Genomic DNA, 25,701 nt, shown 5'->3' with positions numbered 1-25,701 from the left:
AAAAATCCCAGACACCTCAGCAACTGGGTCACGGAAACATTGTTAACGGAGCATGGGAAACCCATGGGCGTGGCTGCTGTTGGTATCCCAGGATCTAAATGAGCTCATGATGCCATGAGTGGACGGGGAATAAGCATCCCTCGAAAAGCAGTGGTGCAGCCTGCCAAGAAGCTCGGCCTGTTTGTACTGGATGGCTTGTGGCATTGCTTGATTAGAAACCGATATATTTAGCGTAAGCCTTAGTAAATCACGAAGGCGTCACGTGGACTCCGGTGAACGGCCAACTCGCGGACCCAAGGAAAGTGGAGGCGCCTGCAGTTTCACAGCAGGTCTCACACAAATAAGAAGGCGACGTTGCTTCATAAACAGCGCTTTAATTGCTCCAATTTCTGATTTTTCCGGATCTGTTTTCCCGTTTGCTCGGCTGTGATAAGCCCTACCCTTGTAAAAGGCCTGGGCGGCTCGAAGAGGCCACTTCAACGGGCGCTCTAGCCGGCGTATTCAACAAATTTTCACCCACTGAAGGCATGGAACCCATGTTGGGATGATTGCCCAGCATGAAACGGAAACGTCATCTCACTTCGTCAGGGTCTCTCAAGCAGGAAAGCCGACGGAATTGCACAGGCCTCTACACTGCGTCAGAATAGTTTGAGAAGGAATATATACATGAAACGATTCAAGAAATGTGTACTGAGGTTTAAAGAGGAGGAGTGGCGAAATGCTGCCCTTGGCTGCAGTGTCGCGCCTCAACGGGTCGCTAACCCCCCTTGGAGGTCCCCTCTCATTTGTGACCCGGCCACCAGTGACTCCGTTCCGAGCAGTCTCTAATGCTTTCTTTTTGTTTTTACGGGCTTCTTGCCTTCTCATTTATAGTTCCACAAAGATATTTTGGTTGTGATCAAAAAAAGTGGGAAAGCCTATGAGGTATGAGGCGCGGGTCAGCTGTGCGCGGCATGATTTGTGAAGGTCCCCCCTCCTGCATCAGCAGCAGGGTTGTTGCTGTGGGAACCTTAACCCTCGTGTATCTAGGCTGAAATACTGTATCGGATTGACTGAAGAAGCTTGTTGTTTTATCGCAGTTCGTGCAGCTTAACGGGGGGTCGGGCCCGGCACCTTTCTAAGGGTTTGCAGCCCTAGGCGAACAAACCGCAGGAGGCTCTTTCTCACCTGGACGTGCCAAGGACATGAGCCGGGTGGTAACCCCCTGGGGCAGTACCGCATATATGTATTTTCCTGTGTCATATCTGCTGTTCTTTCTGTCCCCATCTGCTGCTTACTCCATAGAAGAACAAACCCTCACTCTTCGCCGCTAAAGCCGTGAGGCGGCCGCCCAGGGCAGCGCATCATACTCTCCCCGCAACTCTGTTCTCACTTGATCGTCTCTTCTCCTTTTTCATCCGATTGATTTATTTTTATTTTTATTTTTGAAGAGTGGAGCCGATCGGTGTACGAAGGGCCGAGAGCGTGTGGATGCACAAGCGGTGACCTCCCCTCGTCCGGCTGCCTTACAGACGCTGCGCCACCATTTAAACGGTCTACTTTGCTCTTAAAGCACATTTTTTCATTTGTCCGGCTAACCTTTTGCAATTTCTAGGTTCTGTTGGGATATGAGGGGCTGATCCATTCGCGTGTGGACACCCGTCAGCGAGCCACCCCGCGCCACGACGTGAAACGGTTAAGCAGACTTATCTTGGCCTCTTTCTTCCGCTTCTCAGGCTCTTTGCCTGCCTACCTATCGGGACCTTCACCTTTTACTTTCTTTCTTCGCCGTTTTAGCCGTCGTTAAGGGGCCGTATTCCCTGTAGCAGACACAGAGCCCCAAGTGTGGGAGAGCCTTCGTTTGGTTGCACCCCGGCGCTGGCCGCGAAGGTGGTTGTACGATAAAGAGCTTGGTGTAGTGGACCAGCTGTTGCAGCATACAGCGCACTAAGGGCTTCCTCAGTTTTCATCTGCAAAAGTTTGGGGCTTTATGGCCGCTGCTGCATGCCAAAGCTTGGCTTCTGGGGCAGCTGCCGCATTCCAAGGCCGACCTTCAACATTTTTTTTGGTTCCGAACAAGAGCTTAACCACCCTCTCCTTTCCGTTTGGCCCTTGTCTTCCGTAAGGTGGGAGGAAAGTGATAGCAGCGTTGGCGGCAGCAGCAGACGGACATTGCCTCCACTGCAGCACAGCAGCAGACACATGCACAGAGGCGGCTGCGTGGAGCCTTCGGCTCCAAACTCTGTTGAGGAAGGTCGGAGTTTAACTCTTGACGGAGAGTTCTTGACCGATGAGATCTCAGCTGTAAGCGCCCGAAGGGGTACTCAGCGAACCACCGGTCCCACTGGTGGGGGAGCTCTAAAGCGGCTAAGGGGCCTCAGTGAGGAAGATTCTGTTTCTGTTGAAGATAAAACTTCTCCAAAGACGTCTGCTACATTGGCCAGTGGTGAGAAGGAGAGGTGGAGGCTCTTGGAGCAGTTGTCTCAAGTCATTCCGACGGCTGGGTCTCTAATCCCAGAAGCGGGCCCATCGTCAAATCAATGCATGGACATCCCGAAATCGGGAGAAAGTGAGACTCTAGACTGGGAAGCGTGCAACCGTGCCTTGGACAGGCTCGTGAGGGCCAGCAAACCCCAAAGCAATGTGGATGTCGATTGGGACACAGGCCCTTCAAGTATCACTAGGGACCTGAGCTTGTTCGATGTGCCACAGGGAGCAAGCTCTGACGTCCATGATTCTCCTGGTACCTACACCCAAGAGCACAATGACCACTTGACTGCGTTGGTTGGAGCGCCATCAGACGGCTCATCTGTGTTCGTTGCGAAGGGTGGACAGGGCGTGAAGCGAAGTAACAGCAACGCGGCAGACCCTATGAAAGAGAGACAGAGACGAGAGTTGCAGCAGCGAAGGACCCTTGATTTGGCTTCGCAGATAGTGTCGAGGTTTAGAGGAGCCCGTCGCCCTGGAGTGTTGCAACTAGTGCATCGATTTTTCTCCTGTAGCAGCCGTCAGGTACGGGATCCCCAGGAGCTCGAGAAACTTGTGGGAGCCTGCTGCTACATCATTGCAAGGCAGCAAGGAGATGACATGACATTAAATGACGTGACTGCGCAGCTGGAGAGGCGGCAGGGTACGAAGGGGAAACAGCGCTGCCGCTGTATTAGCCGCTGGGTGGTAAAGGTGTGTGGCAAGTTGCAGCTCAGATGTCTTCCCAGACACGGTGATGTTGAGGTATTGGCGTCGAATGCTTTGCGACGAATTTGCGGCCACCTCAAGATGCTGCTGACACAGCAGGAGCAACAGGAGCTACTTTTGCTTCAGAGTCTGAAGGAAGCGTACCGACAGTGTTTGCAGGAGGATGCTACGGAAACCCACGATGGCAACAGCAACCAGCAGCAGCAGAAGGACACAGCTCTTGCGGAGCTAGACGATGAGGACCTACTTGGACTGCTGTTGTTGCAGCAGCAAGAGGAAGCCGCTGCAAGTTCTCCCACCATGGAGGTCGGGTCAGGCTCTACTGGAGAGGATGGTCTCCCTGATCTTTACGATTTCCTGGAGCAGTTTGACCGGGATTGCAATGCAAAAAAAGTGCAAATAGAAGACGAAACTTGGCACCAGCCAACAGCAACAGTAGACAGAGAAGTATCTCTTGGTGTTGGTGGTTCAATGCAACTGGCAGTTCCTACAGGGCGCAAAGGGGGCAATACGGATTCTTGTTCGTCTAAGTGGGATACTGTGGGTCCTTCCGATGTCCAACTTTTGGGGCAAGAAGCATCCGACCCCTCTATTCTTGATGCACAGATACAGCAGCACGAGTGCGTGTTACGGTTGTTGCGACTGCTGCCGAGTGCTCAACGCATCAAGCTAGATCATTCGATTTGGCTTCAGAAACAAAGGAAGGCCGCGCTGCAGCAGCTGCGTGAGCAATCTGCTATAGTGATAAAGTGTGTGGGGCTGTTGCAGCAGCTAACAAATGTGGCATTCGCAGCTGCAGCCAAGAAAGGATGCCTCCCCGCCCCCGCAGTAGCCTCTGAAGAATGCGGAAAGGATACTGAGGCATCGGAAGGCCATCACGCAGAGGCACAACGAAAAGATGCGCAGCTAGGGATGCGTGTTGAGGGAGAAGATCCACTTGATGAACACTGGGTGAGGATCTTCGTGCTTCGTGTTTTTCTAAATGTGCAATATCTGGCACTAAGCAGTTATTGTGAATCCGCATGTATGGAAAGCATGCCCAGTGGGACATATCAGGGCTTCAGAGAGTTTCTTTGTGATTTTATGACGTCGTGTGTTTTACAGCGAGCTTGCGGAAGATGCGACGCGATTTCCACTGCGGCTCACTTTGTGATTGTTTTCGAGTGCCTCCAGGTCAGCCTGCCTCCGTGTATGTCGATGTCTGAATTGTGTTTGTCGATTTTGTCTTTTGGTCCGACGCTCTCTTTCTTCCCGCAACAGGCCTGACCCAAGCATACCAATCTTCAGATGGTCTTTGCCTCTTCCGACATTTTCTTTCTCCTCGTGTTTCTTAGGGTGGCAAAGTGAAGCTTATATTGCCACAACGTGCGAGACTTCCTGCGGACGTGCTGTACGCTGAGTTTGTAGCTCCAATATTCTTTATTTGCTCAGGTTCCCGTGTTCCAACGAGTGGTTCTGGAGGCACTTGAAGTGGATCGTCGCAGCGTCTACAAAAGACGTCGCGAGCAGCTTCATGTTGTGCTAAGCATCTTCAGGTCAGCATTGGTGTTTTGAAAAAATCACACGTTTTGCATTTATCCTGACGTATGCGAAATATTATTCCGTCACCAAGTGGGCAGCTTTTTTGCACAGTAATGATGGAGACAGCTGTGGGAGGTGCTCTTACGGTTTACGGTTGCAGGAAACTTCCTGGTGCAGAGGACGCAACGGTCAAGAGATTGGGAGCCCTTCTGCTCAATGCTATCAACAACCCAGAGACGACCAAGAAGTTGTTGCATATAGCAGAAACTGTGCCGTTGCGGGCGCCTGCTGGCGAGGGTCCCGATGCCCTGTCGGAGGAAAGGTCCAGCGCCAGTGGCCAGACTAGTGGTCAACATAGCAGCCAGACGCAATCTCACTGCAGCACGGAAGATGTCAACTCGAGAAGCGGCGGAAACAACCGAGGCCACAGTCCTGTACGGACTGCGCTTCCTGCAGCTTCAGCGAGGCCTACGGCTGCCCCTGGGGGTACTTTGACTCCCAAGGATCTCTGTGCCGCCGAAACAATTAGCAGTGCTGCTGCCGCTGCTGCTTTAAAGGAATTGGAAGAGGGTGATCCTGTACTAGCGGAGACTCCGATGGCCCGTGTGGTGTCTCTGCAATACGAAAGGACACAGCAGCGATGGGTCTGCAAGTGGAGGGAGGGGCTAGGCACGGGAGGCCGTTGGCACAGGCGTTGCTTCTCTGTCGTAAAGTATGGAGAGGATGGTGCCCATACGCTAGCTGCTGCCGTGGCGAAAAAGCTAAGGGACAGGCGGAGCCAGGAAGCTAGCGGGATGAAGTATAGTAGCACCACGAGCTCGGATATATCGCCGGTCGTGGTAGATTTTAATTCAAGTGGTGGGGTTTCAAAAAGGGGCACGAGAGGGGCCACAGCGAGTGAGCCGGCTGCTCACAACTCACATACAGCTGGCGTCACATCTAGGATTCGTAACCGGCGTACTGCAGCAGGTTCATTCACAGCTGCCGCAGCTGCTTCATTTGAAGAAGCAGCGATTCGTCAAGACGCAAGCTCTTACTCTTTGTCTCATCTTGGGGAAAGCAACCGTGACTCTCTCATTGCAAACATGCCGACAGACCCGAACCTGTCTTCTGTTGTGGCTTCTGCCGCTTACAGCGATGAAATGGAGCGCCTCGCGCAGCTCCTGCAGAAGGCTAGAAATAACCCATTGCTTGCGAAATGGTTGGATGAGAGGGCCCCGCCGCCGGGAGCAGCTGCACTGCGGGCTGCAGCAGAATCTATTGTTCCCTTTCTTGCGCTCCAGACCGAAGCAGACAAGGTATCAGCAGCAGTTCCTGTTCCTTTCGGACAGAAGCAATCACTCCCGAGGAGGGGTAGAGTGGCGGGAGCAAGAGAAGGCATGTGACCTGCCGTGCACCCGTTATGTTGAGACCTGCACTTGTTCTGCCCTACCAGAGGCCCGTCCGGTTTGTGAACGCGCTCGGGCTCCCCTATGCTGTCAAAGGATGCACGACATTTTTTGTAAGATTGTAAGGGAGAGCCGCAAGTGTGCGGTGCGATGGTGGGTATTGGCTAGCACGCTCTTTTGTAACCGTGCTCTTATCGCTCGTTTTGGCAGTGGTGATCAGCTATCTTAATGTGGAGGGGTCGTGCTTCATGTCACCAAACAGCCTTATCGCATATGCGACGCAGTGAGCAAAGCCCCTTATCTTCTTTTTGACTGCGGGCATTTCGGTGTGTGGATATTGCCTTTGCGTGTGAGGGACGTGCGCCAGAATTCAGCGTGCCCTTTAAATATGTACACTGTACGCAGCAACATGCATGCATGTATTCGTCGGATCCTGCGTGCCTACTGTATTGCCTCCGTGGGGTTGTGAGCTGTCAGAGCTCGATGGTTTTGCAAACGCAGCCACCCAAGCCATCCTCGAAGTGATGGCGCTCTACAGTGTGGGAACACACATTTCCATGCAGTTTTGGCCCGTTCAGTTGCGAACTTTCTAAGTCGGGCGGGGCTTCCTGCGCTGGTCGTCAATTGGCGGGAACACGTGGATCAGAGGCGCGATCTGGGGTGACCCAGCGAAGCTCACAGAGCAAACATTGAAGGGTCTTTTTCGAGCGGCATACAACGAATCGGTTTTACTGTTTCCTCTTGAGCCGCAGTAAATCGCGTCTGTGATTTCTTTGATCACCCGCGAGCTAGGTGCCGAAGGCCCTTTGCAGAGAAGTATGAAGTGTGTCACAGAATGTATGCAGTGGTAGTGGCAGTGCCTGTGAGCCACAGCATCAGTAGTAGGACCATATATTGAGTGCACTGGGGTCGTCCTCCTGTATAGGTGGGGTTGTACCCGCTCTCTGGCGTAGGATATTCTGGCGTGAATGGACCGGGGACAGTGTCGTAGTAACTCAAGGCGCGCCACAAGTTAACTACTCCGTTCGTTCCAACAGCTCCTGCAGGCAGCACTAGGGCGTGTGCCACAGCAAGTCAAATTACGTTGCCGTACCACGCAAAATTGTGTGGTGCATTCACATTGGCAGGCGACTGCGGATGCTATTTGCTATGTCGAAGGCATACCCGCCAAGGCTTTGGATCCCGTCACAGAGTACATTATGGCTTGCTCTACTTTTCTGCTTGCCGGCTCGGTGGATTCCTGCCATCCTATGGGATTTGTTCTCTCGAAATATCCCCAAAGAGCGGCAGCCATCCCTGCTACAATTGGAGCGGCGAAGGAGGTGCCGTCGGAGTAAGTGTAGCCTGAAACAGCTAAAGCACCACGAGTGGCGGGTTCTCCTTACGTCTCGTTTGCGCAAAGCAAGTTTTCAGCGTGCTGGACCCAGTGCTAGGGGCTCCAGGTTGGGGAGCCTCATCACGGTGTGAGCCAGCATTGGAGAAGATGCTTTGCTCTTGGGGCTATCGCTTTACCCTAAAGAAGCTAGCGAAAAACCTGTTGGAAACTCACAAGAAGTGCAGCGCCGGTTCCCTGAGTTAGCTCTGTAATTCGTCCCAGCATATATCAAGGTCCCAGGAGCTGCAACGTCAACACTTCTACTTCCGTAGTTGGAAAAGGAAGCTCTGAAGCCCGATATGTCGCTTGCCATGACGTTGACCAGCCCGCGTAAGCGGAATGCCCCAGGAGTGAAACTGAGAAGATTTGTAATGCAAGGAGTAGCTGCGCTGCCAGCACCGCTCTTCGGAGCAAATACAAGCAAAGTTGATCATCAGTCACTCTTCTACCAATACATAGTCTACGGAATTCAAGCAACTGGGAATTACCATATTCCCATCTGGTTCAGTTTGCTATCATTCACTGAAACGCATTCGGAGCTCACTAGCATCTCTCGTTTTCGTCAATATTACACCCTGCATTCCCCGCCGCTGTGACAATTAAGTGATCATGTCTAAGCGCACGTAGAAATGCCTCGTATTCCGCAGAGACAAACCTGATATGTCACCAGCAGCGCATCTTTACAGGCTATTTAAAGCATGATGACAATTCCAGCATGCAAGAAGATGGAACATGCATGCTTGAAAAGGATAACCCACTGGGAGCTGTACCGCGCAAGTGCTAGTTCACATGAATTGTATGTAAAGTCGTTTTGCCACAGGCGTAACAAGGTTGATGCTGTTTTTACCCGGGCCCGCCGTAAGAGTGGTTTGAGACCCGGGCCTTCATCTTCACCGCGTAGTCAAGAGCAGGGATAGTTGCAGAGGTCCAGACACCTCGCTCGCTCCCAACACGAAGGCACATCACCGTCGGATTAGGGAGGACACCTCGGCCTCCCTTTCCGTCATGAGCACGAGCAGCCGCCACGGAGGTGACTGATGTGCCGTGACCAGAATCATCTGTAAAGGGGTGTCCATTGTCTTCTACAAAATTCTGGCATGACACGCAAAGAAACAACACCGTTGGAAAGCCGACGGCATACGTAGTGGTGCACCATAATTTTTTCCGGAACTAACTACTTAGCGTGACACGTTCTGAACTAAATAATTGCTGCACGATTTGAACAAAACGATGCCCAAAAGTCTGTGTTCAGCACAAAATCGGGAAATTGGACCATCCCTTTTTTTTAAGCGAAAAAGAACCTGCCCCGTTGCCCATAACGCTCACTAGCGTCCCATAAAATACCACTGCTTCCTCAAGAGCAAGTCACCCCACACAGCTTTGACTCCTAATGTGCTCTGTAACAGCACAAGTCGATTTTAGCTACTTCACCGCGCTCGTACATTTGCATGATGATGCTGCACTTCAATGCTCTGCTTGAAACACGCTTTCCTTGGGACTAAACGAGGTGGCCATGAGAATAATTTTCTTACCCAGCCAAAGCAGTCGTCAATATAGCCATTTCCATCATTATCGATGCCATCAGAGCAATCTGTCTCGCCCGCATTGTCCCAAAATATGCTCTTTGCAATATCAAAGTCGTCAATAAAGTCTTGGTGCAAATAGCATCCAGTATCCAATATCGCCAGCACCACAGGTTTTGTGTCTGTGCTCCAAACAATCCAAGTCCTTGTACTGCTATAGAAACTTCATAGTGGTATTTTGCTTAAGCGGTCACCGTTGTGCAGTCAATGTAGCCACCAGCGCTTTTGTATAGTAAACATGTGTGTTCACTGGGAAAGCAGTCTCTAAAGTATTGCGTTAAAGTGCTTCGTAATCGAGAAAGCAATTTTTGCATTGCTCCTAGTGAGGTGTCCAGCGCCTGTCCATTTTCATCCATTTTTACTTACTTTCTGTCGCCTCTAGTTTCCGCCACGTCCTGTCGGCTTCAACGGTAAAATTCCCAAAAAACGAGTGCAAGTACCACTGTCTCATTTGAAAAGGATCACCAAGTAAGCCTGACGGGGCCCGCAAAAGCTGAGGCGACGTCGCACCGTCGTTGACTGTACCTTTTATAGGCTCTTGCAGTGACATGTTCCCTTGTGAATTTGTCGCTAATGAACCCAGCCGTTGAACATCTACCTTCCGGTCCAACGATATCTTGTCTACGCACGCTACGGCAGCAGTTATTACCCTTCCGAGCGCCCCTGCCACCTCATCTGTGCCACTGGAGAGCGATTTCGCCACTTCCCTAATTTTTGGCAGAAAGTCAAGAGACGGTTGGTCTGACTGTGCGTCACACACAGATATGAACAAAGGAAGTTGAAGCGTGCCGCCTAGTCCTTGCAGTTGGATGGAGCCTGGGAGTTGACACTGTCGTGGTGTTCTTTTCATCACGTCATCACTCAATTTGCTGAAAAAAGCTCGAATGGTCAGAAAGCCGGAAAGTCTGCTCAACAACTTAGGGGCTGCTGAGGCTATTCAAGATATATGCTCACAGTGCTGGTGCTGATGCGAAGAATATCTGTGCTAAGAGTTCCATAATACGCTGCCTTCATCGATGGACCTTCTAAATACCTCATTCTTAGCCGGTCCCGGCAGTTCGCTAAACAACCTGTTAGGCTCAAGCCTAGCTTGGCATGCAACCCTAGAGCTCGTGCAAAAACCCAGAGGGCAAGGTGACGCCCGTTTACGACCTCACGGGTCGAATATTCCTGCAGCTCGTTTGCTCCCACGCGGTCTTGCATATATACTCCACCACGAAGAAGCACAACGCGGCCCTGGAGGGAGCTGTCTCTTGCACCAAACACCTGAAGCGGAAAGGTTTCCTTACTTTGAAGCTCATGCAAGGACGGCGGCACTTTCTTTGGCAGGCCTTGCAAGCACTTAGGATCCCACGCAACTATGAGTCGGGACTGCTTTTTTCCATGTTCTTGCTTCCCCCACACATCTGCGAGGTCCTGCACCAAAATTGTTAAATGGAGAAAATGACGAGGTCTTCGTGGGTCTGTTTGTTGCGATTTGCAACGAGAAACACGAAAAAGAGGAAAACACAGCTTTTGCCATTTTGGCTGCGCAGAATACTTCCTGATAAATGTTGCCAGCTGAAAGGAGGCCAGATGCTTGCCTCTCGAAAATTACTTCTGGTCTTGAGGGGGCCGTAAGTAGCCGTATCATCTTCCTTGCCATGGTGCTTGTATGCTCCCGAACCGCATCTTTTCCTGCGCTGTTCAGGGTCCTGAGGAAGCCGTTGCCTACGCTCCTGAAGGTAAAAGCTGGCGCAGAGGGATGTGCGCAGATGCTCTCGCCGTAAGGTTTCACTACTAGGAAGCGGCGTTTGCTCAGTGACCTCGTTGGAGCCACAAGAGGACGCCTTGGCAAGAAGCAGCACCCCGATTGCCTTCAATGCGCACAGTCTCAGAGCGTACATTCTCCTTTCCAAGAAATCTGTTGAAATATTTACTCTTTTTCTGCATACAGCGAAATGTGATGCCCCGCTGTACTCAGTTCTGCCTAGTGATTGTGCATGTGATGGCGCTTATGGGAAGCGGCATTGGGATGGGAAGATAAGGGAAAACTAAGATGCTCAAGTCCTGGCAAGACTACCACAGAATGTTCTGACTACAGTTTGGTGTTAATTCGAATTCCTTCGCATCGTTAGCTCAGCCAGGGGGAACTCAGATGTAGCAAAAGCCGCACAAATGGTCGGTCAGTCTACAATGCAGCCCATTCCTTCATAAATGCTTCAAGCATCAGGAAACGTAATTTGTGAAAGCAGTTACACTCGTTTTTACCAAATCTACTCTTCACTGCACCATGTGCATGTGTGCCCCTCCCAAGTGTTAAAAGACTCGAAGTCGCACTGCGTTAACAATGCGATCCGTCAAGTGACTCTCTGACACTCAGTAACAAATGAAAAGATGCTCTCACTCAAAAAGTTATGCCTGGTGGGTTAAGCGTTTTGCTCCAAGTAAAAACGTACGGAGCTGCACTGAGTAAATGTTCGAACATGGAGGCAGCGCAAGTAGACAATCGCTAGCAATTATGTTCCCACTGTCCACAAGGCCGACGGAAGAACGCAAAATAAAGTGCCCCAGTATATATGAAATTCCACTTAGAGCTGATGCAAAGCTTACCGCCTCGTTGGGGCTGGGGGTCATTTCTTGAGACATGACAGCAACCCCACCAGCGCCCCCAGTACTTGCAAGACAGCCAGCGACAGCATGCAATACCTTGGGATCCTTTATACTATTCAGAAGTGCATTTCGCACTTAGTGACGAGAGTGAGAGGTATTTGGCTTGAAAACCATGCTACGGCAAGCAGGACGAAGAAAAATGTGAAGCCACCTGAACCGAAAACCCGTGCTGGTTATCACCGAAAGCCTATGACCTTTCACAATAGTCGTCTCTGTAGATATCTTCATAATTTTCCGCACCTTATGCACGTTCCCTATTCCATGAATACCCTGTCGCAGGTCCGACAGCCAGTGGCAACAACAGATTGCGGACTTCACTGCGTGGAAACGCTGGCCTCTGTTCACGGAAGCAGCAACCATGGCAGGGGCTATCTTGTCGACTGAGCGCCGAGGCCGGGAAATCGAGCACAAGCAGGATAGGGCAGCCTCTTCGAGGGTGGTTCCCCGTTGCCGTTCTCGCTGCACGAAAGGAACCCCGATCCCTGCGCGACTCAGCACTACAAGCCGCGGCAGTATCGGCACGAACACGCGGAAACGGGAGATTGAGGTGCCTGATCCTCACTGTGACAAGGAGAACTCATGTTGCAACGTAGCCGGGGCAAATAATGGTCCAGCGGCCAGCGCCAGCAACGATCGCAGTGCAAACGCTGGCAGGCCACCTAAGCTTCAACGCAGACTTACCAGCAACGCTTCGGCCCTGCATGGTGCGCCAACAACTCACGCTTCACATGACAGAAAAGGAGATGACTCCGGAGGGGACAGCGGGGCCCCAAGACTGCATCGCGAGTTAAAAGGGCTAATTCACGCGATGCCTTTGAAAAGCCGCCGCGTTTCTGCGTACTTTCCTGACTGGAACCTCGAACAAAAACTTGATTACCTGCTGAAGATGGGCGTGGTTGCGACAACTAAAGTAAACGAGAGCGAAGAGGTCCATACACTCAGCATCTGCAGTCAATTCGCAGAAGAAAATCACTTGGCGATGCTCCAAGACAGTGACAGGGTGTCGCATTACAGAAAGGTAAACGAGCCAGCGAGCCCCTGACGTTCAACAGTTTTTCTGGTTATTACACGATATCATTGGGCAGAAAATGACGTTTGGTTTGGGTGCAGTTGTTTTCTTTTTGTCTCTTCGTTAGAGTAGCTTCAATTCTGTATCGAAAATTCGCTGTTGTCGTTTGTTCACTTTGAGGTTCAGGGTTTCTTTTCAAGTGCTTATGGTTGGAGTCTCCATTTGGCATGCAGAATTTCATCAGTTGAGGGTACGTGGGCTATTTAGAGCCCGGCAGATGAAGACTGTCGTCTCCTGTTTTCTGTGTTATAGGCGATGCACTGGGTAGGAGATCCTTCTAGTGGAGGCAAGAAACTAGTAGAAGGACGTCGAGTGCTCGAAATTGGCACGGGTCCGATATGTTTACTCTCCATAAATGCAGTAAATGCAGGCGCCAAGCACGTTGTGGCCCTAGAGGCATCTCGCCCTTCCCATTGGCGGGCCAAAAAGTTTGTAGAGGCGATTGGGATGAGCCACAAAATCGATATCGTGCACGGCTACTCCAAGCGTATCCCGGTTGAGCTGTTTAAGAAACCGGAAGTGGTGATACATGAAATCATCGGCGACTTCGCTTCACAGGAGGGTTAGTGGCCGCCCTTGGCAACTTTCGTCTTTTTTAAAGTAATCGGTATCTGAGCAGTGCCAGATAGTAGTCAAAACGCGAACCGACCGTGTGCATCTCACGTGCGTGTACGTTTTCTGGGTGATTTTCAGGGGTTGCAGATGCCCTTCTGGACGTGCAGGAACGCACAGGCTCTATTCCTTTAAGCATTCCATTTGGCGCGGAAACTCTCATTTGCCCGGCCAGTTTGCCGGAGCCCGAGCATTTCCTTTATCCTGCGCATTCTTACGAAGTAAGTCGCGCCTGCATCAACGCTGATAATGTCTTTCAGAGTTGCCGTGCCGTCCGTGTATGAACCTGGAGAGAAAGCACCATGTGTCATCTTGCCTTAACTAGCACTCCAGTGACGGTATCGTAAGCGTGTGAATTTTGCATGATTCATGTTGTTGAGGTAACTGGGAATGTTTAGGTGTGACGTGTTACTGGGGGATTCGCTTATGTGTAAGACGCGGTACTATAACAGTAATGGGAGCTTAGCTGCAGTGTCCCCGCTATCGATGTCTCCATTTCCTCTTTTTTCAGGGCCGGAGTATTCTCTCTCCGCGTCGAATTCTTCTACAGTCCGTACGGTTGAACACAAGCCATCTGTTGTTGAGTGAAGAGTTTCAAGCATTTGAGACGCTGAAGTTCCAAAGCCCCATGAAAAATCAGATGGAGCAGAAGAAGACGCTCAAGTTTGTGATAAGTAAACCTGGTTCCATGGCGGGGCTTCTCACTGTCATCAAGGTAAGCATTGAACGAGCAGGGTTCCGCAGGACAAGGTTCCACAGTAGAGGGGCATAGCCACTGTTTGTCTTGGTAGATGCAGAATCTACAGGTCTCTACCACATCAGTAAACAAACTGTGGCTTTGACCATTGCCATTTAGATTGAGATATACCCTGGGACATTCTTTGGGACCTTCCGAAATGGGGAGACGGACTCATGGTATACATCGTTGGTATTGCTGCCAGAGGAGGTGAAAGTAGAGCCGGGAGACGTAGTCAGCGTTGAATCGTGTTCGGACATGCGGAACTACTGCAAAGTCAGCAGCCCCAAATCACCTCTAAAGGCTGGTTCCAAGACAGACATGGGCTCTGTTCTTGTGTCCAAACCCACCTACTCTTTCACCGTCAGTATCTACAGGCCATCCTTCAGCTTTCGCAGAGCCTACAGAAGTTTCCCACCGATTGTGGTTCCCTTTGAAGAACAGGCGCCAGTTCTCTGCGGTGCTACGCGCAAGTATGCAGATAAACGGTAACCGTGACGCTGCAATTTATAATTACTCGGGGCCATTATTGTTTAATTCATATGTTGGCAGTTTACGCCCGTCTGACTGTCACCAACGCTCCGTGGAGGAAACCTGACTTCAAATTGTCACGTTTATATTCTATGAGTGTAACGTCAATATTGTCAAAAGCCTCCGAACGCCGCTGAAGTCTGCGGCAGAGCACCGTTCTTCCCCGTGGACAGAGCTGTCTGTGACAACTCCGCTGAATTTAGAGTATTGCACAGGCAGGCCTACACAGCGATTTTCGCTATTCTCTGCAAGACTGCCTGGCTTCATAGAACGTTAGGCTTCATAGTACGTTACAGAGCTTACCCGCGCATAGCAATAACTGAATTTAAAGGAAGGGCATCAGGCGCTACTCTGTGTCAGCTCAAGTTGAGAGTGCGTGCGTCCTTGTGCAGCTATCCTGCGACACGCTCTAACACTGGAAACTGGAGCTGTTGCCTAGCTAGCTGGCGTGCGCTTAGACCTCATATTGAAAGTATCCGGCTTATATGACTCCAAAGAAAATCTGGAGCCTCAATAGTCCTCACGATTCCGCACTGTAACGACACTTCCATTTCCTATGAGTGCCGAGTAAAAATGTCAACCGTACCTGCACTTAGCACTTAACACGCCAAGTTGCACCACTTACAGGCGACTCCACGAACTGCGTTGAATATAGTTGACATATTGTGCGCGCCTTCTGTAGTGCCATAGTAGTTGACAGTGTTCCAGGGTTTGGGAACGCTGTACTGTTCTATAGCTTGTTCATTTGTAACGGGTGTCTGCACGTGCCATAAAAGTCATTGCACACCTCAAGGCCACGATTTCTCCTTCGAATTGAATCAGCAGTTGCATGCGGTGCTCAGTGGCTCACTGACACCCCTCCGTGGAACCTGTTCCTGATGTGAACAGTCTTTGAGGAACAGGCCTCTTCAGCAGTACATGATCCAGAGTGCACTGGACTGCAATGTCTTTCTTGCAGAGAACAACCCGGCTCCTCGCAGCATGCCGCTCCTTTCTGTTCGCTGCTTGCCTCCTGTTTGCTTGTAGTCAATGTTCACTTGGTAGTTACTGCTGTGCTGCTGCCGGGTCTGCCACGCGGCCACTAAAGAGGGTTAAGTTGGTGTCTCCATCTACGAAGCGCAGCTGGAAGACAAAAGGCTTGTCAATGATAACGTTTATAGGTGTCTTGGGCATTGGCATTGCACGAAGCATCATGATCATTGCAGACGCAGCTGTTGCCTCTGTCCCTTCTTCGTTGACGTCGATGTCTGCCTGGTGAACAAAAGAAGAAACAAACAGGTCACGATCGCCCGTCATCTCTGAGAAGTCCGCCTTGTCCACTCTGAACATGTCCGTGGCACCCATGCTTCCAAAGATCTCGGTGAGATCGACTTTGTTGTCGTCTGCGGACAACTTGAACTTGGGCACAGTGAGGTACATTTCTTCTTCGAAACTCCTGTCGTTGGCGCTGGACTCCATGTCAGAAATCGCGGTCTCAATTAGCTGAGGGTCGTCGACCATGGCCTTCTCGAAGCTTGCCAAGTCGTCTGGCATGAAGAAGTACAGACGGAGGCGGGCGTCCGAGTATGGCAGGCCAACAGCAAGGAATTCCTTCTTCATAGTGACCAAAAGGGGGGCCTTATCCAGCTTCCCCCTCATGAACATAACCTGCTTCGGTCCAGCGGGTGTAGAGAAGACACCTTTTGAGGTACCAGCAGCACTGAACTGGGTGAGCCAAGGCGCTTTGAAGTACAAGGCGTTGACCAAGACAAGGCGCGTCTGCGCTCCAAGCGCTGATGGACTCACAAGGTTCTTAATATGGTCGCGTGTGGTGGTGGCAACAAATGCATTAATTTTCTCAGCAGCAGCCGCCCCGTCCGAAAAATCGATGGTCTCGGCCTCGTGTTTTTCATCCTCAAGCTGCTTCTTAAACTTGTTGAACTGCTTATTATTTTCCAGGCCAGGATGCACGTAGAGCCGGTTGGCCACATCGACAGTGACCGCGCCGTCTTTTCGTGGTGGCTGTATCAGCTCAGGAATTTCGAACGTTTCATTGGGACCGACCAGTGCGTCCATCTGTGCCTTAGTTTGCCCCGCTGCTCCCTTTTGCGCGGCATGAAAAACGCTAAAAATGCTGAAAGGGGAAAAGACGAAGTTTGGCTTGGCCGCAATGCTAGCGCCTGCGATTTTGCCATACAGGCGCTCCGCGGTGATTGTTGAACGCTCCATTGCGCTTGTCATGGAAGTGAAGGGAAAAGCACCGGCTATAGCAAAGGCCAAATAGACGCCTTTTAGCTTACTCAACAGAGCCATTTTGATTCAGGCCAAATAGTTTGCAAAAACACAGCGGAAGCAGTGCAAGGAGAGGGTACGACGCTCACCACTGGCTGCCCTGGTCGACCAGGATGACGCCAAGGTACTCGTGAGAGATGAAGCGACTCGTTCTTAAATGCACGGAAGCTTGGAAGGTGAATGGAAAAATACAAATTTAAAAAACGAAATAAAAAGAATGCTTAGTCGGGAACAAGGACCACGGGAAAGCGTTGTTGCGTTGCTTTCTTCTTTTGAGGCTGCTGGCGCCCAGAGTGGCTCTGCGATCGTGGGACACTGGGCTGCCCAGCGACAGCACAAGGAGCAACGATGTAACGTCACGCGTCAGAGCTTACACAAAAGTATTACACTTATAATAACTGTGATAAAAATAAGTGAACAAATGCAACTGAACGCCATGGAATGTGCAGTGAACGGCTTTCGTGGCTTTTATGGGGGTTGCCACCTGGGAAACTCGATTCGGAATGCACGCTCCAAAATAGTAGCTTCTGGTGCGGCTGTTTTTCTCTCTTGCTTTTGACTGTACCCGGCTTTAGTTTACTCCAAAATTTAGAGCAAATTTGCAGCTATAATAGTACCAACACCGTTTTAGCACCAGTGGAACCAGTGGAACGAAGGTTAAGTAAGTGCCTGTTAGGCAGAGTGGTTCTAGCTGCCTAAGTTTGTAACTTAAGGTCGTGCACATTTCTTTGATAGAACAGTGCAAATGACTCGCTCAATACTTAATATTGGAACCACTTCTTAAGCACGTGCCTTACGGAGTCGCGCAATTCGTCTAGAGGGGAATGTTGGTCGCCAAAGAGAGCCGAGACTATCCGGCACGATACTGAAGAACAAAGATATCGGTACCGCCTGACCATCTTAAAAGCCTGACCATGGCAGAGGAGGCTTTGGTACGAGTTCTCGTCACTAGACGCCTTACGGACGACGACGCTTCATCGTGTCGGTGGAGGCAAGGCTATGGGAAAGAAGTTTGGGCCTCTAGGAGGAAACAGGCACTAAGTCAACACTAAAGAAAGAGACACTTGAACAGTGACTAACTTCCTGGGCCTCAATGGAGTCTGTGGGTCCCTCAATCAAGGCAACCTTGTTCAGGGCCTTGCAACCCATCTACCCAGAAGCCGTGCCGAAAAAACGCAGACCAGGAATGCAGTAAAGCTTTTACTTCGTGCCTGCGGTGATTCGAGTTTTCAGGTACCACAAAGGCTTACGTGCCAGCACCACTCTCTCTACACGGAATATTTTGGAACAATGGTTCAAGAATCGTTGTCTACGCAAAACTGTGTGTGCGCAGTTTCTCTTACACAGCTTCTGCTTTTAGCCACCGCTGAGTGTCTTTTTTTGCAAAGAAACGTGCATTGAGTGAATGCCGGCAGGGTCCCAACAAATGTCATCGTGACATGGGGCTGTGCTCTTCTCTAGTGGGAACACGCTATTCTTTCGTTTGGTTCGAGTTGTAAAAGAGAAGCATAGCCACTGAGGGCCTTCATATCATTGCACAGGCAGCTAAATTTCTTGCCGTTGCTGACTTCACCAAGCCAAAGGCTTTTAGCACAGCTTTTGCTACCCGTGAGCTGCTTCCACTTTCCCAACATTTGGGGATCTTCGGCCGCGCGACTGAAAAAGTAAAAAGACAACATGCGTAACTGCGGCACTTACGATTAAGCGGGGGAAATCTCGAAACTGATAGCTGGATGATTTGGTAAAAGAAGTTGATGGTGAAGGGGGCCTTCAAACCACATAGAAATTGCGATGTAAACGAGCAACGTAACGGCTCATGCAGGGGAAAAATGCTTAAGTGCATGCCCTAGGCTTCAAATCTTAAGCATTTAGGAAGGCCAAAGCATCGACGAACTGTACACGAGATGACTGATGGCTACCCTTGCTTACAATCATGAGCATTAGACATAGCTGGCTTGTTTTACTGAACTGCCAAGTGAAGCCTTTATAATATTTTTCTTGGCTCTGGCATGAGCCTGCATTCAGTTCTAGGAAGCCACAATAAACAGACGCCATAGCATATAACCTAGTGATATACTGCACTGTAAAAATTATTCCTAGTTGCCGCCTACAACCATGTTGAGCTGTTTAAGCTAATATGACTGAAAAGAGTCCCTGTTTACAGCTTCTATTACCCTATTGTTTTGCGCTTCATGGACGACAAGGCTGAGTCCTGTAGGGCTTTTGGCCGTGCGCTGCGCATAGCTTCGTTATGCCATTGCGAATGGAAGTTATGTTCTCTTGCTCAGGGTGAACATGATGTAGGCAGGCAGTGTCCTTCCTGACTCAAGGAAAGCAGTGTTTCAATGCGTGTGTATTGTATCCAAAAAGATAGGCCTCGCCGAATTTTCCACAACTATCTAGTGCAGGGGCCTTCGCCGCCCTTTCAAAAGTAAATCTCCTACATGCTCTTTTTATTTTCTAAAACACTGTCAAATGCGAGCATCCCTGCAACAAAGTGCTAAAGACAATTGCAGCGGCAGTTACAGGGGGCCCCCTACCCGCAGGTCTTCCGATTGGGTGGGGCGCGAGCATATCTTGTCAGGCCCATGACTCCAACTTTTGATTCTTCTCCCTATTTTTTTTCTGTTTTGGTCTCGCATTGTTCTTGACGCACAGAAGGGGAGTGACGCCAAACTCCAACTAGCAACCCCGTCGTCCTGTCGGACAACTGGCGAAATTGCCGGAAATAAACACGCTAGTCACCCCTTGGTTGCCCAGTTTATGTGTTTCTTAAGCACTCAATAGATCGATTCCAGGATTTGCCGTCCTTTATCACAAAGGCGGAGGACGCGGGACCTGACAAGGGGTCGCGTTGCATTAGGAGCAGCATTCGTTTCTGCGGCCGTGCCCCAGACGCCGCCGATATACCTCATAAGCGTATTCTCCTGTTTGTAGACCTCGCATAGGTTGGTATCTTACCTGCTCAGGCCCAACCTATACGACTGGGGGACGCGCAGCGGTGGGCCCCGCTCTTGCCTGTTGTGCCACACAGTCTAAACGCATACTGCGTCTTTGCTATGTGGGCTGCTGCTGCGGTTCTCCGTTGGGCGCTTACTGCCTGCGTCATTGCGCTGACACTGCTCTCAGCTGCACAGGTGAGGTTGCACCTACGCAAAGCATTTCGGGGACGGGAATGGCAAATCGAACGACGGTAGCTCAGAGAACCGTATGAGTCTCATTTGCGCAAATGGGAGTATAGTCCTGCTGGTTACGCACCCTGAAATTTATGATTTTGGTGCCAAAGGCACGTCGTTTAGATCTCACTCCTCTGCCTGTGCCGTGGTGAGCTGACTGTCGCCCCCACATGTGAAGTTTTGGCCCGACCAGTGGCCATCGTTGGATGTACGTACCGCATTGTGTTTGCAGGCGGGGAGTCAAATGTCTATGACGGCTTACCGACCGCTGCAATACAGAGCGGCGGCGGGCTTCCCTTTGGGGCCTTGGGGCAGGGCTTCCCTCCAGGGCGCGTCTTTGTGCACTTGTGAGAAGCTGCTCGAAAGATCTGAAGAAATCCCAAGTGCCTCCCGCCGGTTCCTTTGTGTCTCTCGAGCAACGGCGCTCAACGCTCAGCAGGTATCTTTGGGGTTTTTTTATAGATGCGTGCTGTTTGGCTCACGTGCGCGCGCAAGCGTGAACACAGAGACAGACGCAGACACTCACTGACACTCACAGGTACATATATTTGTGCTTGCACACGTGCTTGTGTGTGCGTGTCTGTATGTTTTGATGAACGCATTAGGGAATTGTTCTGCTTCCTGCACGCTTCAGGTGGATTGCGCGTGACGCGGGCTTACATTTGCTTGTCTCTCTACGGCGTGTTTCTCAGATGGGAGCACTGTTGGACACCTCGCACTTCGTGCTGCTGCTGCTGCCGCCTTCAGGCGTCACCCTGAACGCAACAGAGGCGGCAGAAATTAGGGAAATTGAGAAACTATTGTTGGACAGGCACAGCACTGCTGCTGTTGCCTTTTCACGGGAGACTAGAGACGCAGCTGTTCTACTGGAGAGGCTCAATAGGGACGGTAAGACATATGTAGAGGGTAGGAAGTATTTAATGCAACAGCTTGTGCATTGCAGTGGTGCTTAATACAACATAGGGAGAGGGTCATCCGCGCCTGCTGAGCTCACTGAATCACGATGGAGCAAAACTGCCAACAGTTACCGCCCACTGTTGCTGCTGATGCTGCAATGGCTGGCTCAGAAGAGTACGATGATGCCCCTGCGAGAACGCGGATGCTGCGCCCCTACTTAACGACCTACACTACTTACTCTCAGGAGTGGCAGCCTATCAAATCAGTGAAGGGCTCGACGCTGACAGTTCGTCTTCTTAAGTAGCATTTGCAAGTTCAGGATGGATTTTTCTGGCATCACGTGTCCAATGCACTGCGCTTATACACGAGATGCTATTAGTACTAACGTGATGCATTTGCAGGAATTTATGCGTACCGATCCACTTGTTCATATGTGTGCGTGCTGGCCGATATTATGCCTGTCACTTGAGATATGTAACCTTGAGATATTTATCTGTATACCCATATATACATATATATATGCGTATATATATATATATATGCGCTCATGTGCATTATGCCTACCATGTACATATGTATATATATATATATATGTATAATGCATGTATATTTGAAAGTATGTACATACGAATACGTGCGTATACTTTACATAAACATGTGAAGCACCGGCATAGATTGTGCACGTCTGCACATTCATATTTGCTTGCTTTCTTGGAAACATTCAACAGCGCTCAGGAGCTCGCAATTAGTTCACGAGTTAGGAGGTAATACGTATGTTCGTGACCCGATTTTCCTCTCAAATCAACGTCGAAGTGATTGCGCGTACGCGTCAATGTGAGTGTACAGTACTGTGCTGTTCCCTTAAATTGTGTTTTCTCAACAAATGACCAGTAAACACACCTGGTTTCTTTTGTTCGTGTAGTCGTGGCTCCATGGGCAACCTGGGCAAGACGGCGCCCTTCCGCCCACAATAGTATTTGTCGCTCATCATGATGCCTTCGCTGCCGTGCCGGTAAGGTGACCGCAGGCTGTTTCCTTTGCTTTGAATGCGTTGTTTAAACACGCGCATTGAGGGTAAAGCCGAGCCTTACAACTGTGTTGACACTGTTGCAGAAGCTGTCAAAATGACAGTTAAGGACATTCTTGTGTGCTGCGTGCAGCATTTCGCGACGGGCATCAGCACTGGCGGCAGTGGACTCATAAGTAAGAGCAGCTGATGCACATATATACCTCGACTCGCATATATATTTAGGGGCTTGCTCGTGTATACTTTCAGCGCGTACGAATATATGGATACTTTTGCAGCTAGATTTCCTTTGTGCACTTTGTTGATATATCTCTGCCTGCTTTTTTGTTCCTTGAGGCGTGTGCTTACTTCCATGCACATTTAGGAATACTCTCGTGTACATTCAGGGATACTCTCGTGTAGGAGATTGTAAAAAAGTTGCACAGAGTCTTGCTGCCATTTGTTAAAGAACGTTGTTTGTGAGAGTGAATTTCAGAGGTTACCTTTCAAAGCTTTGTTTGCACAAAAGTGGTGGAGGAGATTTAGCTTTCATGCGGTTTCTTTTATCACTGACTTCCGTGCAGCTCTTCTGTGGCTTGCTCGAGAGTTGAAAAAGTTTTACAAACAAGAACCTCCGGCATACAGCGTGGCATTTGTGTTGGCGGACGCCAGTGCAATGAACTACGAAGGGGTGGCCGATTGGATTGGCCGGACAGACCCACGGTGAGCTTACAGCGTCTCAGGACTGAAGCAGTTGTAGCAAATTCGGGTCCACTAAAGTTGTTTTTGTCCTGTGAGCTTGGAGAATGCTGCCGCGTTGATGACGTGACACAGTCAGGGAAGTAAATCAAATTGAGTGCATCGAAATTGAGTGCATCGTGGCCACGGTTGTCTTCTGTGTCATGCATCTGCTTTTTCATTTATTGTAAGACCACTATTAGTGTAGCATCTGCACATTGTTGTTTTCGTGCTGTCTGTCTTGTGGTGCCCACTTAGTCTTTTGAACGCCACTCGATACGTGCTGTGCCTTGACAATGTGGCCTCCACCGCCCTAAGTCTTCACACACCGAAGGCATACAAGGACTCTGAAGCCTCCCGGTTTGTGCAGGTTCGTCTGCGCAATGCGAACTGCATGCCTCCTTGTACAGCCCAAAATACGTACATCTTCATTTCTAACATTGTTGGTGCCTTCTTTCGTGGTAGTATTGCTTGCATCGCTCCGAACCTCGGTTTGGAGTTTCGGCTCAGGGACGTTTTGTAAATTTGTGATCATTTCTCGTATCGCTGTATAGGGTGTCTTGATTTTTTGCAGATGCTGGAAAACTCGCTATTAGAAGAAGGAGTGCAGATGTCCACACGAACGAAGAAAATCGCCGTAGGAGAGAAGGTGCTGCCCTTTTGGCCACATGAGCACTTCACAAGGGCTAAACTGATTGCAGGCACTCTCTCAGCAGAGCAGGAGCTCAAACATCTGTGGAATCGAAGTTCGCTGACAGATGACAGGTACCTGCAGGTGTTTGCGTGAGTAGTTGATTCACCATTTTTATCAGGTATAGGTGCTGTGTTATGTATGTGCTTGCTGTTTGGCAAGATAAGCGTGTACGCGGTCACTGTCTAATGCCCCTGTACTTTCCTTAGCGTTTGACGGGCATGGTTAAGGAGAAAGGTAGCGATAAATTATCGGCAATACTGTACATGATAAATTGTCCCCAACTTATTTCTCAGCCTGAACAAAGATGCCCTGGTGAAGACTGTACGAGGATTGGCAGAAGGCACTGCGCGTTTTTTGGCCAGTGTGGAGAAGCCCAGCACTCGCCTGACGTTTCGCGGCGGTGAAGAGGCGTTTGACGTCTTCATCAGCTCATGGGTTAAGTTCTGCAACAAAACTCCAAGGCAAGCTGATAAATATCACCTAACTACGAACACATCTATAGGCATATGAAAAACAAAGGCGTGCATGTCCACGTATACACGCTCATAGTCTGACAAACAGGAATCAACTAACCATCTCGTTCCTGTAGCAAGACAAGCCATATATATTACAAATAATCGCATTAGCGCCCGACTGTGTTTCGTTTTGACCTGTTTTGTCAAAACGTAAGTGGTGCTCTGCTTGAACCGTTAAGCTTGGGTCTGTTGTTGCAGCACTCCATCAACATAAAATGTCAGAGGCACCACTGTTTGTGTGCTTGCTTAAGTGTCGCTGCATTTTCACTTTTATGTCTTTCTGAACTTCTTTAAGTCGACGAAATGCTGTAGCTAGCTGTGTGAAAGTTAGTTGAAAATGTTAGTGCAGAGGATATTTTTTGGTTTTCTAGCTGCGTATTTGTCACTCCGTTCGCTTGATTTTGCTTCAGGTTCTTCGCCTACCGGAACGTACCAGAGTACATGAGTTCGCCGTTTGCCAACCGCATTTTTGTCAAGTCCCTATCAGACGAGATGGAGAACGCGGGACTATCAACTGAGCTGCATGAGTTCGATGTCGACATGGGCGAATTCTCCTTTTCATACGTAAGACCGCCTTTAAATATTCCATTTCCAGCTTTTGCTTGAAGATATTGATTGGCGTACGATCCCAGAGGGACGTGAACGATCATAATCTAGACAGAGGCTGTTGCAACCTGCGCTCACGAATTTCGCATATGCAGCGGTCACGCGTTTCCTGCTGCGGATTCTCTGGATTTGTCTACATGGCATATGCTTGCATGTGTTCCATATGCTGTCGTGCGCCTGTTCATTGTTCATCTACGAAAGTTTTCCTTTTTGAATTGGTACGCTTGAGCCAAATCCTGTGGTTGATATCAGGAGCCATCAGTAGCAATTGAGGTGTCAGAAACTCGTCCCACGTTTTTTGATTGGCTGCTTCTTCTCGGAGCTGCTGCCTATTCTTTTGCCATATATTTGGCGATCAAAGGCGCGATGTCCACCAATATACTTGAGGGTGGGCAAAAACGGATGACAGTGCATTGCTTTTCACTTGCGAATGTATCGGTAACTGTCACAGGAGGCGAAGCACAAAGAACGCGCAAACATGCGGAGGGTAACTTAGCGCTTCCTACGCAGTCGCGGCTTTGCATCTGCTGTCTATCGCGTTTTCTGTCTTAGGTCCATCTTGTTCTACTGCTGCATCGCCAACAAGCGAGCGGGGTTCGCCTCGCGCAAACGACTCAAAAGCGAAGTGAATGGGATTTGTGCAATAAATTGGAGAGCTGACAAAACAAGCATCCAGCCGCGTCGTTTGGTCTGTGTTGGCCTTCGTCGAGATTACCTACATCAGTCTTTCTCAGAGAACAAGAATGTAGAGACGTCCATGGCTTCCCTTCAGTTAGCCAACTCAGACTGCTCTCTCTCTGGCCAACAGCTACGCTTTAGTCATGGTCAAGTCGACTGGTAGAGCCACCTGTGCACAGCTTGCTTCACCTGCGCAGAGTCTTGGCTTTTTTGTCCGTTTTCGCTTCAAGCTTTCACCGCGTCTGCGTACTGAGGATCAGCGCTTTAATATGCGGCGAAGGCGCTGCAGAGCCACATCGGCGTGGCACTGCTCGTGAAAGCGAACCTTGAAGCGACAGAAAACCTAACTCCATTGGCTTTCGGCGGGCGCATATGACGCGCGTCTTAGCTTTAATTGCTACACTGAATGCTGGAATGGTCCAGTGTTACCTACTATATAAACAATTATGTAGATTTATGTCTCTGTAAAGTACATGCAC

At 50.0% G+C, this 25,701-nt stretch overlaps 5 protein-coding genes across 5 annotated transcripts; 3 read left to right on the top strand and 2 right to left on the bottom strand.

Annotated features, from left to right (window-relative positions):
* Nucleotides 1-1,983: 1,983 nt before the first annotated feature.
* Nucleotides 1,984-6,080, top strand: ETH_00011345 (uncharacterized protein; the record flags this gene model as incomplete). Its single annotated transcript, XM_013377384.1, has 4 exons — nucleotides 1,984-4,125; nucleotides 4,279-4,347; nucleotides 4,606-4,709; nucleotides 4,856-6,080. 4 exons carry the CDS (start codon nucleotides 1,984-1,986, stop codon nucleotides 6,078-6,080), a joined length of 3,540 nt encoding a protein of 1,179 aa, XP_013232838.1.
* Nucleotides 6,081-8,301: 2,221 nt separating this feature from the next.
* Nucleotides 8,302-10,079, bottom strand: ETH_00011340 (subtilase family serine protease, putative; the record flags this gene model as incomplete). The annotated part of the gene is made up of 4 exons (XM_013377383.1): nucleotides 8,302-8,550; nucleotides 8,991-9,163; nucleotides 9,408-9,786; nucleotides 9,996-10,079. The coding sequence occupies 4 exons, from the start codon at nucleotides 10,077-10,079 to the stop codon at nucleotides 8,302-8,304; spliced, it is 885 nt and encodes a 294-aa protein (XP_013232837.1).
* Nucleotides 10,080-12,051: 1,972 nt separating this feature from the next.
* Nucleotides 12,052-14,602, top strand: ETH_00011335 (uncharacterized protein; the record flags this gene model as incomplete). The annotated part of the gene is made up of 5 exons (XM_013377382.1): nucleotides 12,052-12,711; nucleotides 13,015-13,324; nucleotides 13,456-13,595; nucleotides 13,886-14,089; nucleotides 14,231-14,602. 5 exons carry the CDS (start codon nucleotides 12,052-12,054, stop codon nucleotides 14,600-14,602), a joined length of 1,686 nt encoding a protein of 561 aa, XP_013232836.1.
* A 1,083-nt stretch (nucleotides 14,603-15,685) lies between these two features.
* Nucleotides 15,686-16,933, bottom strand: ETH_00011330 (SERPIN1 protein; the record flags this gene model as incomplete). The annotated part of the gene is made up of 1 exon (XM_013377381.1): nucleotides 15,686-16,933. One exon carries the CDS (start codon nucleotides 16,931-16,933, stop codon nucleotides 15,686-15,688), a length of 1,248 nt encoding a protein of 415 aa, XP_013232835.1.
* A 3,399-nt stretch (nucleotides 16,934-20,332) lies between these two features.
* Nucleotides 20,333-25,173, top strand: ETH_00011325 (uncharacterized protein; the record flags this gene model as incomplete). Its single annotated transcript, XM_013377380.1, has 12 exons — nucleotides 20,333-20,527; nucleotides 20,781-20,976; nucleotides 21,156-21,271; nucleotides 21,908-21,997; nucleotides 22,146-22,188; nucleotides 22,576-22,714; nucleotides 22,988-23,099; nucleotides 23,304-23,494; nucleotides 23,717-23,884; nucleotides 24,349-24,502; nucleotides 24,797-24,932; nucleotides 25,097-25,173. The coding sequence occupies 12 exons, from the start codon at nucleotides 20,333-20,335 to the stop codon at nucleotides 25,171-25,173; spliced, it is 1,617 nt and encodes a 538-aa protein (XP_013232834.1).
* Nucleotides 25,174-25,701: the final 528 nt, after the last annotated feature.

Source organism: Eimeria tenella, genomic scaffold, assembly GCF_000499545.2.
Source record: "Eimeria tenella Houghton genomic scaffold, Eth_scaff5, whole genome shotgun sequence".
NCBI lineage: Eukaryota > Apicomplexa > Conoidasida > Eucoccidiorida > Eimeriidae > Eimeria > Eimeria tenella.
The sequence above is the reverse complement of the archived record's forward strand: the minus strand, read 5'-3'. Positions and strand labels throughout refer to the sequence as shown.